The 14,171-nt window shown below is 37.6% G+C and overlaps 2 protein-coding genes across 2 annotated transcripts in view; both read right to left on the bottom strand.

Moving 5' to 3' along the window:
* Positions 1-7,917, bottom strand: part of ABCB11 (ATP binding cassette subfamily B member 11) — a 77,921-nt gene extending 70,004 nt beyond the window's left edge. The window contains exons 1-4 of the mRNA XM_032408661.1: positions 7,890-7,917; positions 5,784-5,805; positions 3,295-3,346; positions 1,862-2,100 (exon numbers count right to left, since the gene is read on the bottom strand). Of these exons, the coding sequence (XP_032264552.1) occupies positions 1,862-2,067 (206 nt within the window). The 5' untranslated portion in view covers positions 2,068-2,100; positions 3,295-3,346; positions 5,784-5,805; positions 7,890-7,917. The remainder of the gene's footprint in view (positions 1-1,861; positions 2,101-3,294; positions 3,347-5,783; positions 5,806-7,889) is intronic.
* On the bottom strand, positions 7,441-7,617 carry LOC116630602 (ATP synthase membrane subunit DAPIT, mitochondrial-like). The gene has a single exon (XM_032401309.1). The coding sequence runs from the start codon at positions 7,615-7,617 to the stop codon at positions 7,441-7,443; it is 177 nt and encodes a 58-aa protein (XP_032257200.1).
* Positions 7,918-14,171: the final 6,254 nt, after the last annotated feature.

Below are 14,171 nucleotides of genomic sequence, written 5' to 3'. Positions count from 1 at the left end.
TGTTAATGGTAGATTCATTCTTTAAATCATCTAATAAATATTTATGAGCACTTGTTATCATAGATATGTCTCAAATTTTGGCCCCTCTAACATTTATTACCAAATTTTAAGGCATAACAGGCTATACTTTCAGGAATTTTCCCTAGAAAATTTTACCTTCATAAATGTTATTAATGATTTGGGTCAATTTACATCATACATAAGTCTGAATGCATTTTTTTCAAAGGGGGAGGTAATTTAACCTTACATTTTGTAGTCGAACTACTCTGTAAAAAACAATTCATTTTTGTCCTGCAACATAAAAGAAAGACTTAAAAGACTGTTATTGACAACAGTAATTCTTTTATACAAACTGTACTGAATCTTACTTCCAAATTTAGAAAAGAACATATATATATACACATATATATAAAAGAACATATATATATATACACATATATATATATACACACACATATTAGGAAATTTATTTCTAATATTAAGCTTATTGTTTTTTAAAGGGTAATTCTGCACTTTGCATATTGTCTTGTATTTTTCTGTCAAGTACTAACCAGCTGTAACTACATATATATTTGAATGGTCTTTGATTTAATGATGATTTTACTGACTACACCTAAATGCCATGTTGAAGATAAGGACCATGACTCAAGATAACCACTGTATCCTTGAGGCTTACACAAGTTCCTGGTATGTAGTTGGTGTTCAAAAAATTTTGGTTGAATGAGTGAATGAATGGAACACCCTAACAGTAGATAATATTATGGAACAGATCGGTGGTTTAGAAGGATTTGTTCATAATCTAAATGAAATACGTAGAAAAATTTTTAAAAGAAGGTGAAAAATAGGGGCGCCTGGGTGGCTCAGTCGGTTAAGTGGCTGCCTTCGGCTCAGGTCATGATCCCAGGGTCCTGGGATCGAGCCCCACGTCAGGCTCCCTGCTCGGTGGAGAGCCTGCTTCTTCCTCTCCCTCTCCCTGCTGTTCTGCCTCCTTGTGCTCTCTCTCTCTCTGTCAAATAAATAAAATCTTTAAAAAAAAAAAAAAAAGAAGGTGAAAAATATATATTTGCCTAGGGGAGCTATTCCAAGTGTCTTTCTAGTCAGGATGTGCCCTGCCCTTGGCTCTTGAACCTGAGTGTGCAGGTTCATACATGCAAATGAGCTTGTTCTGGCCCTGAGGCAGTGTGAGCCAGGCTGCAAAGTTCATGCTGTGACAGTGAGTCAGCACCATGAACAATACGACTCACTGCTTACAAGGCAGCCTGTTGGGCTTATCACAAAATGAGTAGTAGCACAGTGGGTTCTAGCTAATACAGCGTGGCCCCCTTCTGTTTATAGTGCCACACCACTCTTCCATAGAAACTCAATTACTGAGACCAAGCAGCCCCTACTCCAAGTGCTGTAGCACACTAATGAATTTCCTATTATAGAAAGAAGGCTGAAGATCGAGTGGACCATTAGCCACAGCCCCAGAAGCTAAGAAACAGAAAGGAGTTAAGGAACTAAAAGCAGTCTTACATATAAGACATGAGACATGACAAGGACTCAAGTAAAATTCATGGCAGACCTTCCTAGTATACTGGTAGTGTTCATCCTCAAGCCTATAGTCTATCAAGTGCTTAAATTTGGGTGACACATTTAATGGATAATTTCCAATTCTGTTTTTTTGTTAGGATTTAAAAACCTGGTAAGATAGGAAGAACCTCAGGGCAGAGTAATTTGCAGAAATGTGGGTTAAATTTATGTTTTGTTCGCTCTGTGTTGGATATCACTCCAGTTCAGCTAATAAAATCCCATTTACACATTTTGAATTACAATTTAATATATGAGCAAAAAAAGTAAAAAGTAAAAAATAGCAGCTTACCCACACCGAGTTCCATTTGTCACATTCTGGTTAAGGGAGCTGTTGATCCATACTATAGTGTTGTTTACACATGCTTTTCCAGGGATCTTGAGTTCTTGTAATTCAGTGTCATATTCAATAAAAACATCTGTCATTGTGCCAAAAATGAGCAGCACGCCTGGATGGGATAGTCCATGGAGAAATGCACATAAACTTCCCACAAACATCAGCCAAATGTCAGTCGTTGAAGAGAATCGAAACTTGAAAAACAAAGGATTCAGAGATCATCTATGGTGAAAAGCAGGAGAAGTAGGACTATTTAATTTTAGTTACTAGATTCTGATAAATAGCATTCAGCACCAAATTTTATGGGAATCATCTTAGTTGAACAGTAGAGTTTTCACTAATTTTATCAAAATAAATGGTATATCGGGGGACCTGGGTGGCCCAGTTGGTTAAGCGTCTGTCTTTGGCTCAGGTCATGATCCCAGGGTCCTGGGATCAAGCCCCACATCAGTCTCTCTGCTTAGTGGGGAGTCTGCTTCTCCCTCTGTCTCTCCCTCTGTGATCTCTCTCGCTTTTGCTCTCTCTCAAATAAATAAATAAAATCTTTTTAAAAAAATAAGTCATATATCAATCATCTAAAACACTAGACTCTTACATTGCTAGTTTATGTTATTTCTTTCCTAGTCTCTGAATTCATTCTCTTTACCTCAAGAACTGACTTCAGGTCTTAGCCATTGATTCACAACTTCAGTGAGAAGTGGTCACTGGCATTGATGCAATAGCTGTGTAGAAATACTGTGTGAAGCATTCAGCAATAGCATAAATTGTATCCCAGAACTGATATTGACAAACAAGAGTGACTATTAGTGCCTAGAAATGCCTCTACCTTGTGAAAATTTGGGGAAAATACCACACTATGGAATTTCCAAAGATATGTCATAAGGATAAATATACATCGTATGATTACTGTGCTGATTTTCTTTACTAAAATAATTATGGGCTTAGTGATTATTTTCCAGGACACTTTTCTAATCTATCAGATAAGATTTATGTGTTTAATATTATTTTATTTATTTATTTATTTAGAGGGGGGAGAGAGAGAGTGGGGAGGGACAGAGGGAGAGGGAGAGAGAGAATCTTAAGCAAGCTCTACACCCAGTGTGGAACCTAACACAGGACTCAATCTCACAACCTTGAGATCATGACCTGAGCTGAAATCAAGAGTTGGATGCTTAACTGACTGAGACACCCAGGCGCCCCAGGATTTATATTTAATTACCAATATATTCTAACCATTTAGCATGTTATTACATAGACAAAGTTTATGACTGAAAAAGTGAACACCATACTTAAAAACCTGCCAGTGACTAAAGATTTAACACTCCCTCCATGATCTGAACAATTTACAGTTGCAAAATTTATGTCAAAAATCAGCACAGTTTTATTACCAATTGAAAGAAGCCAACTTGACTGCTGTCACCTTTCCTCTCATCTTGTAACCTGAAGAGAAAAACATATGGATTTATAGACCATTCTTTCCAAAACAAAGAGAAATTCTCCCTAGGTAAGGATTTTATGAGTCATCCTTTAGTGAGAAATAAAGTCCCCACTGACAGAAATTCTTGCCAAACCTAGCATCCTAAAAACAAGCGTATTTTTAAGATTTACCTCTTCCAGAGATTTCAGTATAGCTATATCTCATGTTCAGCAGAGATTCAGTGAAGTTTTTCTGAGAGGTACTGAAAGAAAATAAAAAGTGCTCTGTACTCCCAGTTATACTAACATAAAACTGTTGGACCTCAGCCTTGACCCTCAACCTGTTTCTATTTACATTTCATTGTAATGTAAGTTGAGGTGGTTGGATTAGCTGATTTAAAGCTTCCTTCTAGCACTTAAAAATTTTACAACTACATTAAATAGTACTGATATGATGGGAAAGTTTTAAAAACTCCCATACTTCCCATAAAATTGTATTTCCTTAGTATTTCTTACTCATTTCATTTCTCATAAAGTTGTATCTAACCCATCTTTGACTGTCTCAACTCCAGGGATCTCTACTTCACCTGAGTCATCCATTCATGGATACACCCTGGACCTTTCTTTCACCAGAAACTACTCTACTCCATTGGCATTCTGGGATGGCCTATGCATGCTGTTTTGTCACTTCCTTCCTCCTTCTACACCTATTTGTCATCTTAGTTGAGGTCTGCAGTCCCTTAAACCCTCATTAATTTACAAATGTTAAAACCCCATCAAGATTGTGCTTTCTTCCCCATGCATCCCAGATCCCACACCAGCCATTTGGACTACATTCTTACCATCATCCTTAATCCTTTTCCCGACTACATCTTTGGAAACTCCATCTCTGCCTCCATGCAGCTGTTTGCCCCGTCCTCCCAAAGCCAGGCTGTGGGGCCTGCTGGAGACAAGCTTTCCATCATGTGAACTGATGCCAATACATGCCATGCCTGACAGTCAGCTGCCCTAAGCTTCCCCTCCAGCTCAGAGTAGAATCCCAAGTCCTTGCTGAGATGCCCAAGGCCCTCCACGGTCTGGCCAATTGGCTCTCTGAACTTGTCTCCTCCTACTGCACTCCAATTCTCAGCACCCGAGCCACTTGGCCTCTTTGCTGACCTTTGTTCAGGTCAAATTTATTCTCACTTCTGACCATTTGCACTTGCTGTTTCCTCTCGCCAGAATGCTCTTTCTTCAGATACCTGCATGACCAACCCCCTCATCTCCTTCAGACTTTCCCTCATAACTCACCTTCTCAATGGGACCTTCCCTGGCCAAAGCCTTTAAAATTTCAACTTTCTCCCCACATCATTCCGTATCTCCATTCCATGTTTGCTTTTTTTTTTTTCTTAGAAAGAAAGTGATAGATTATTACTAGCTACCATGCTATATATTGTATTTATTTATGGTGCATATTATGTCACCCTCACTAAAATGTAAACTCCTCAAGGACAGATGTTTTGACCCATTTTGTTCTTTTCTGTATCCTAAGCCCTTGTAATAGTGCCTGCACCTGGTAGGCACTTAATTAATATTTGTGAAATGAATGGATGAATGAATGAATGAATGAATGAATATTATCTCCAGTCTTAGCTCAATCTACAGCACTGTACTTCATCTGTCTACAGATTGTTCCATTTGCCTCCACAGCTTTCTCAAACTTTCACCATGATCTTCTCATTCTACATTACCACATGTATCAGAAGATGGATTCATCTCCTCTAAAAACTGAAGAATTCACTCAAACTTCCTATTCATTCTCTCATTGCCATTCATCTACACCCACACCTGCTTTCATCTTTTTTCTACCCAGTGAGAAAAGCGTGGTTCTTCTAGGCCCAGGCTGACCCTAGCACTCTACTTACTTAGATTTTCTTATATAATTACTTAGAATTTCCTATATAACTTCAACCTCTGCCTTCCTACCACCTCTTTCTAGGAACTTGCCTGGTGCCTGCCTTCTGTCTTCTCAGGTTAGACTCTGTCTAATCCTACTTTTATACCAATGTATGATTAACTGACATTTTTATATGAGAATTTAAACTCTCAAACTAAAGAGAAGTATCTAGTAATTAAATTTTAGGGTTCTAGTATTTGTCTATGGGAAGAATTTGAGGTTTATGGATCTCCCCTGTGCTCATGAAATCATAATTGTTCAACTTTTCCTCTGCCCATTTAGGTTAGAAATTCTGTGGTGTTACTGGATACACGGAGGAGATTTGGACCCAATACAGAAGGAATATTTCAAAAGGTTTTTGAAATCAATTACAGCAATGTTTTAAAGAGAAAAGGAATGGATTACCTATGCCATTTTCTAAGAAGTACAAGATGCATGAAAATATTATCTCTGTTTTGTGTCTTTAAAAGGACTATTAGGGAGTTATTCTAGAAAAGATGATGTATTGTTGAAATAGTCACTTACCTTGAATTCTTATCATTGTTATCTGTCAGGATAAAAACAATGCACAAAGCAGTTAATAATGACACAACAACATAGTCATTAACAATTTTGCTCCAGGAAAACATTCCCATAAATTAGCTTTATTCATGGAACACAGCAAAATGACTATTTGCCTTTCCCTCCTTTTTTTTCATTCTCTCTCTCTCTGTCTCTCATTACACAAGAAAACACTCTGTCAGGTTCAGGACTGCTAGCTTGACTACATTTTTCAATATTTCTACAGGATATGACATATTTGTATTTTCTGAATGTCAACAGGAGGCCAACATTTTTAAATTAGCTGAATAAAATCTAATTTTTTGAACTACTGAGTAAAATGAGTATTTATTGTTTTGTTTCTTAGAAACATGAGAATTTATCTGTTTAAAATTGAGACTGCAAATTAACTAGACAGTAAGATGATGTTGACACTCCCATGCCAGGAGAAACCACAGGATTGAGCTGGATATGATTTTCCCCAGCATAGATGAGAGCAAATGGAGGGTAGGAAGTGAAAGTGGGGGTACAGGGTCATGGGTGTAGGGAAGAAACAGGGAAAGGAATTTCATGGTGTTAATGTCAACCACCGCCATGGGACAACACATCCTGATTCCCTGGCATTTTAATTAATTTAATTTAAGTAAGAGTAAAGAGACATTATAGTACAGATAGAGATTAAATATCTTGGGTTTAGGAATCAGAACTGGATTAGGATGATGGCTCCATTAATTATTGGTTATGTAATCTTTGCCAAGTTTTAAAAAATTTATTCAAGTCTCATTTTTTCTTCTGTAAGTTGTAAAATCATAGGATTTGTTTAAAAAACTAATAATTGGGCGCCTGGGTGGCTCAGTTGGTTAAGCAACTGCCTTCGGCTCAGGTCATGATCCTGGAGTCCCTGGATCGAGTCCCGCATCGGGCTCCCTGCTCGGCAGGGAGTCTGCTTCTCCCTCTGACCCTCCCCACTCTCATGCTCTCTCTCTCTCATTCTCTCTCTCTCAAATAAATAAATAAAATCTTTAAAAAAAAATTAAATTAAATTAAATTAAATTAAATAAATAAATAAATAAATAAAAAACTAATAATTGCGGGGCACCTGGGTGGCTCAATCGGTTAAGCATCCGACTCTTGGTTTCAGCTCAGGTCACGGTCTCAGGATCCGAGATGGAGCCCCCTCAGTTGGGCTTCCCCTCAGCATTCAGTGGGAAGTCTGCTTCCCCTATGTTTTCCCTCTGCCCTTTCCTCTGCTTGGGCACTCTCTCTCCCTCCCTCAAATAAGTAAATAAATCTTTAAAAAATAATAATAATAATAATTGCTTGGAATCACTTGTGCTCACTAGATGTTAGGTACTAATGTATGGGTCCTCTTTCCCATTATCTCATTCTGGCCAGCACAGTCTTGGTAGTTTCTCACTAAATAATTACTACTATAATCAATTATAACAATAGATGGATAAAGGCAATAATAATAACCAATGCTGGATATTTATAGATGAGATACTTTCATTCACCCACACTTTGTGTGGTTTCTTTTTCCTAGGTTCTTAATTTATTGTACAGGTTGAGTATTACATGATGAGTTGACATTAGCTTCTCCAGGCATGGGAACTTAACAGGTGAGGTACAGTTTAAAATCCGTTTATGCTGCTTTCACAGCTGGTGCTTTTTTAGACCTTAATTTGAAGTATAAGACCATCAAAGCAATGCCTCCATATGTAGCCAGTACATAACTCATTCTACCTGTGAGAGTATAAGAGTTGAAACATGTTTTGATATCAGTGAAATGGAATTGGGCATTAATTTCTGGACCTGCCATGATTTCAGTCTTGCAAAAGGTACCAATTCCACTGGTTGCGTCCTTCAGTGTACGCAGCCACCCCGCATTCACCCACACTTCATGTGTTTTTACCTGTCATTTTCAAATATTCCATTACATCGATTCTGGAGAGAACCACCCATTTGTGGGTAAGAAATGCATCCAGTAATTGTTCTCCATATTATTGTTGGTTTTCTTCTGCCCCTTGAAAGTTCACTAGCTTGTCTAACCTCTTTTTATGTAAGAGACAGTAAGAGAAAAAGTCCACTTACGGAATCTTTCTGACTCTAAACCATAATTGTCCTCTCCAAATCTCTTCACACTGCGAAGAATTACTGAGTCAGACATGGTGACTGCAATCTGCAGTCAATAACCCTATAAAATAAAATAACCATTGTAATTATTTATTTTCTCTTAATTCTTTAAACAAAGTAGTCAAATGAAAGAACAGTTTGGTACAAGAAATAACTTTCACTAACAATTTCAATCTTCACTAAAAAGCAGATTTTTTAATTGGTCAATAACTCCATGAAAGAGTCAATTATTAAGAAAGATAAAGCCAAACCATTGATTATGGCTTTCTCTAGCTGATGAATGGATAGTTACTTTTTATTTGTTTGTCCTTTCTGCTTGTCTATCCTTCCATCCTTCCTTCCATCCCTCCTTCCTTCCATACTTCCTTCCTTCCTTCCTTTCATGAGTAAAAATAAAAACCACTAGAGCTGCACAACCAACTGGTGACACTCTTGGGTCAGTGTCTGGAAGGACGACACTTAACACTGGTGAGTAGCCTGCAGTGCTCCTTTGTAAACGCATCTTCAAGATCGAGGATATGGTAAGTCCAGCGTGGACCCGGGGAAGAGCTACTCACTCATTTTCTAAAACAAGTATAACCTTGGCATCAAAACAAACAAGAATGTTATAAGAAAAAATAGAATTATAATTACTTTTTGAAAATAGATTTAAAATTGCTACATACGTTAAGTATAATTCAGCAGTTCATGAACAAAATATAATGAGCAATGTTGATCCCAGGAATGTAATAATCATTTACTGAAAAATATGATCATTTTGATAGATGCAGAAAAGGTATTCAATAAAAATCAATATCCATTACTGATTTCTAAAACCCCATAAAATTAGAGAAATCATTATCTACAACTCCAATGAATAGATTTTGGGTAATGATCAGCAACGAATACTAAAACCATTAACTGAAATCCTGGCGAAGATTCAGTATCTAGTAGTACAAAGTATTGCAAAGATGTAGAGGGAAAACATTATATTAAGTCATTATATCTCCTTAAGCTCCTCTTGGCTCCCACCATTTCTCATACTTTCCTTGTTTTTGATGACCTTGACAGTTTTGAGGAGTATTGAGCAGTTATTTTGCAGAATGTCCCCTAAAATGGGACTGATATTTTTCTCAGGACTTTTCTCAGGATTAGACAGGGTTGTATATTTTGGGGAGGAAAACCACAGAGGTCAAGTACCCTTCTCATTACATCTTATCAAAGGTACTATCAACATAATAGTACCAATCAACATGATTTATAAAAAATAAATTTTAAAAAATAAACTCAATATTAAGAAGTAGAGTGAGAAACATCATTTCATTAAGCAATTTAGGAGGTCAGTAAAATTTTAAAAAGTACATCAACTAGATTCAAAATTCTTTTATTTAACAACAAAATTTATTCACTATAGCAGTATTACATTCAGAGAATGCAATGCTCACAGGTTATATCATTTTTGAAATTTTAACCAAAAATTTATTTTTCAAAAGGAAAAAAAAATACTTGAATAATGAGAAAATAAGAATACTTTAACAATAGTTGTAATATTACATCTAATTTTAAAATAACACTTTTTAAAAAAAAATTCAGTATTCAATGGTTTTTTTTCCTGGCTTAGCTCTTCATTTAAAAAGGTTTCTTTCCACTGGTGTGCAAATATTTGGCAGCACTTAGAGACCAGTGGTGTAGTATCTTGTCCATGAAACTTAGAGTCTCGCAGATCCTCTGGCTTCTCTCCATGTTGTTGCATATGTTTTTTAACCTCTCTCCAGGCCCTGTTCTCCATCATTCAAGTCAGTGGTGGTGACGGTGATAAAATCTGCCTTGCAGGACTAGTGTGAGAATGACATGAAACTGTGTCTGCACATCAGTTGGCACAAAGGGAGAAAACAGCTAACATTCCTTTTGGCCTTCAAGCCTACAAACTGTCTTCCTACCCCCTCCCTCTGGGGTCACTTGCAGTAAGCCACCCTCTATCAAGGAGGAGAATGATGATCAACCAACCTACTCTCTTCATTTTCCCTGTCTGTGCCCTCAGCAATTCTGTACAGTTGTTTTCACATTGGGTTTGCTTACATTTCACTTCTTTCGGAATGCAGTGATTTTGGGGATCTCTATTTTACTATTAAAGAGTAATATTCTCAAACACAAAAATTCATCTATAACATGGATTTCCATCCCCTCACATTGACAGTGCCCTTCAGCCAAAGACCACCGGGAGCACAACTGTAGTTGAACAATCTGGATTTATTACTTATTTCAGTGAGGAAGAACATGTGGTGGAGATCATGGGGACCTCAGTAAGAGAGTGTTAGAAAGAACATCTTTACAGGACTTGAGCTTCAGTTAGGTGATTTGGGAGAGGATCCAAGAAAGTGGGGGTTTGCTCCAGACGGGATGCTGTCAGAAAGCCAGAGCAATTTCATGACTGGGTGCCTAAATCGTCACCATAGCAAGAGAGAGGGATGTTTGGTATTGTGGGGGGTTGCACAATGACCTTGTTTTTGCCTGTGCTTGGGCAAAACTGTGGACTGGCCTTGCTTTGTTTCATTTTTATCCTGGTTTCAGATTGAGTTTGTCTGAGGTTGGTGGGATGGTTAATTTTATGTATCAATTTGAGTGAACTAAGGGATGCCCAGATAGCTGGTAAAGCATTATTTCTGGGTATGGCTGTGATGGTGTTTCCAGAAGAGATTAACATTTGAATCTGTAGAATACTGTCCTGACCAGTGCAGATGGGCATTATTCATTCAATCCTTTGAAGGCCTGAATAAAGCAAAGAGGCACAGAAACTGAATAGACATTTTTCTAAAGAAGACATCAAAATGGCCAACAGGTACATGAAAAGATGCTCAACATCACTAATCATCAGGAAAACCCGTATCAAAACCATAATGACATATCACCTCACATCTGTTAGAATGGCTATCATCAAGAAGACAAGAAATAACCAGTGTTGATAACCATTTGGAGAAAAGGGAAACTTCGTGCCCTGTTGATGGGAATATAAACTGGTTTAGCCACTATGGATCAGTATGGAGGTTCCTTAAGAAATAAAATACAAGGGGCGCCTGGGTGGCTCAGTTGTTAAGCGTCTGCCTTTGGCTCAGGTCATGATCCCAGGGTCCTGAGATTGAGCCTTGCATCGGGCTCCCTGCTCAGTGGGGAGCCTGCTTCTCCCTCTGCCACTCCCCCTCCTGCTTGTGTTCCCTCTCTCACTGTCTCTCTCTCTCTCTCTGTCAAAATAAATAAATAAAATCTTTAAAAAAAATTAAAATAAAATAAAATACAAGGGTGCCTGGGTGGCTCAGTCAGTTAAGCATCAGCTCAGGTCATGATCTCGGGGTCCTGGGATTGAGTCCCACATCATGCTCCCTGCTCAGCGGGAGTCTGCTTCTCCCTCTCCTTCTCCCTTTGCCCCTGCTCGTGCTCTCTCTCTCTCTTTCTCTCTCAAATAAATAAATACAATCTTTAAAAAAAAGAAATAAAAAATACAGCTATCATATGATCCAGCAATCCTACCTCTGGGTATATGCCTGAAAGAAATTAAAATAGGATATTGAAGAGATAACTGCACTCCTGTGTTTATTGCAGCATTATTCACAATAGCCAAGATAGAGAAAAAACCTAAGTGCCCATCGATGGATGAATGGATAAAAAAGATGTGGCATATATATATGTATATATACACACACATATATAGAATATATAAAAAACTATATACATACACACACACACACACACACACACACATATACACATATATACAATGGAATATTACTCAGCAATAAGAAAGAAGGAAATCCTGTTATTTGTGACAACATGGATGGACCCTGAGGGCATTGTGACAGAGATAAACCAGACAGAGAAAGACAAATATTATATGATATCGCCTGTATGTGGAATCTAAAAAGGCTGAACTCATAGAAATAGTAGAATGGTGGTTACCAGAGGTTGAGGGGTGGAGGGATTGGGAAGATGTTAAAGGATACAAACTTGCAACTAGAAGACGAGTATGTTCTGGAAATCTAATGCACAACATAGTGATTATATATAGTGATTATATATATGATATATATAATATATATTATATATAGTGATTATATATATACACACACACATATATGTGTGTATATATATACATCTTTTTTATCCATTCATCCATGGCACTTAGGTTTTTTCTCTATCTGGGCTATAGTGAATAATGCTGCAATAAACACAGGAGTGCAGTTATCTCTTCAATATCCTTCAAGTATTTGAAGCAATACTTCAAAATTGCTAAGAGGCTATATCTTAAATGTTCTTACCACAAAAAGAAATGACTATTATGTGACATAATAGAGGTGTTAGCTAAAGCTAGGGTGGTGATTATATTGCCATATATAAATGTATCAAAGCAACAAGTTGTATACCTTAAAATTATAAAATGTTATATGTCAAATACATCTGAGTGAAAAGTTAATTAATTTTTTTGAAGTCAGGAAAGGATGAATTTGCTGTTTTACTTTAGCTGGGACATCCATCCTTTCCTGCCCTTGGACGTCAGAGCTGCTGGTTCTTTGGCCCTTTGGTTGGTTGCTCAGTCAGAAACTGGAGCTAGTTCCCTTATCTCTGCCCAGCTCAGAAATGGCAGTGATGACTTTTGAAGGCCATGGTGTTGAAAAAGTTTATGATTTGCTGCTTCCACAAAGACAGTGGCAATTTTATAATGCTCAATCTGGGAAAGTGCAATGAGATACAAAAATTACCAGAACGAATAAGCAAAAGCCTTGCTTATGATATTTTCCAGGAAAGGCAATGTTTCCAGATGTTAGGTGAATTGCCTCATATCATTATAAGCATAGAATGAAATTCTGGTATATCATTAGACCATGTGTTCTTCCACTGGTTAATTCCCTTTTTATTAGATGAGATCCTGGGAAACATAGCAGATGCTGGAAAGTATCTCCGATAGTTTCTGAAACCCTGGGAACAGAGTGGGAATCTAGTTTTCAGTGATAAACAGGTTTGTTTCACAGGGTTGCAAGAGTGTGTCTCCTCCTCACCAGGTATATTCCACGATTTAAGCATGCTATGGTGTTTTGTCACATCATTTCCCCATCAATATCAGCAGATGTAATGTCATCTAATTCTACTCTCTCGGCTGTTATCTATAGTACCTAAGCTAACAATTTTGTTCTTGAGCTTCCTAAAGTGTGTGAAGGCTTCTTGGGTATCACACATTGCAGGAAGCTTTAATTAAGTTTTCCCAACAATTTACAATAACAAAATTTTACTTTAACCACACAAAAGAACTCAGAATTGAAAATAAGGTACCATGCTATTTTCTTTTCACTCTGCCTTTTCATAAAGTAAATGATTTTAATCTGCAAAAAATCTCTTTGGAAACAGATTGAGAATTTTCAAGTCTTCCAGGAAGATGGTCTTTCAATAAACTTAGAAAATCTAGGAGTTGAAAGTCAGAAATCAAGATTTCTAAGCACTGACTGGCAGACTTTGGCCACCTAATTGTGGAATCCCCCAAGAATTTTTAATTGTCCATGCCAGCACCACCCTCCCTCTCTGCTAAATGGCATGTGGTCTATGTGCAGACTATCTGTACTTCTGTTTAACTATCCAGGGTTGAAGTTTACTTTTCTTTGATAAGATGTGTAATCTTATCAACACAGAGGACAGTCTCCGGACCTTTACTGGTAGATACATCACAGATAATTCTACTGTAGAACACTAGCAACAATATTCTGGAAGACCACTACTGGGGAGGAGAGAGAGAAGTCAGAAGGTAACACCTGGATGGGCTGCCTGACAGAACCTAGCACACAGACAAACCTCAGAAAGGGGATAAATAAGCAGTTCCATGGAGGCCTTGAGGCTGTCAAAACTAGATGAGATAAAGTTCTATAAGCCATGTCAGGGACAAACCAAAAACCCAAAGAATATAAAATGTCAGTGCCCACCTTGGATCATTACATCAAGGCTGTTAAGTGTGACTTCAAGACACCAGTCTGGCTATTGATGCTGCAGGAGAGCTGAAAAAGAGAAAGAAGAAAGAAAGAAAGAAAGAAAGAAAGAAAGAAAGAAAGAAAGAAAGAAAGAAAGAAGAAAGAAAGAAGAAAGAAAGGAAGAAAGAAAGAAAGAAAGAAAGAAAGGAAAGAAAGAAAGAAAGAAAGAAAGAAAGAAAGAAAGAAAGAAAGAAAGAAAGAAAGAAAGGGGAGAGGGAGGGAGGAAGGAAGGAAGGGAGAGAGAGGGGAAGGAAGG

The sequence above is a fragment of the Phoca vitulina genome, unplaced genomic scaffold (assembly GCF_004348235.1).
Source record: "Phoca vitulina isolate PV1807 unplaced genomic scaffold, GSC_HSeal_1.0 scaffold1, whole genome shotgun sequence".
Lineage (NCBI taxonomy): Eukaryota > Metazoa > Chordata > Mammalia > Carnivora > Phocidae > Phoca > Phoca vitulina.
This window is presented reverse-complemented; position numbering and strand designations above follow the sequence as displayed.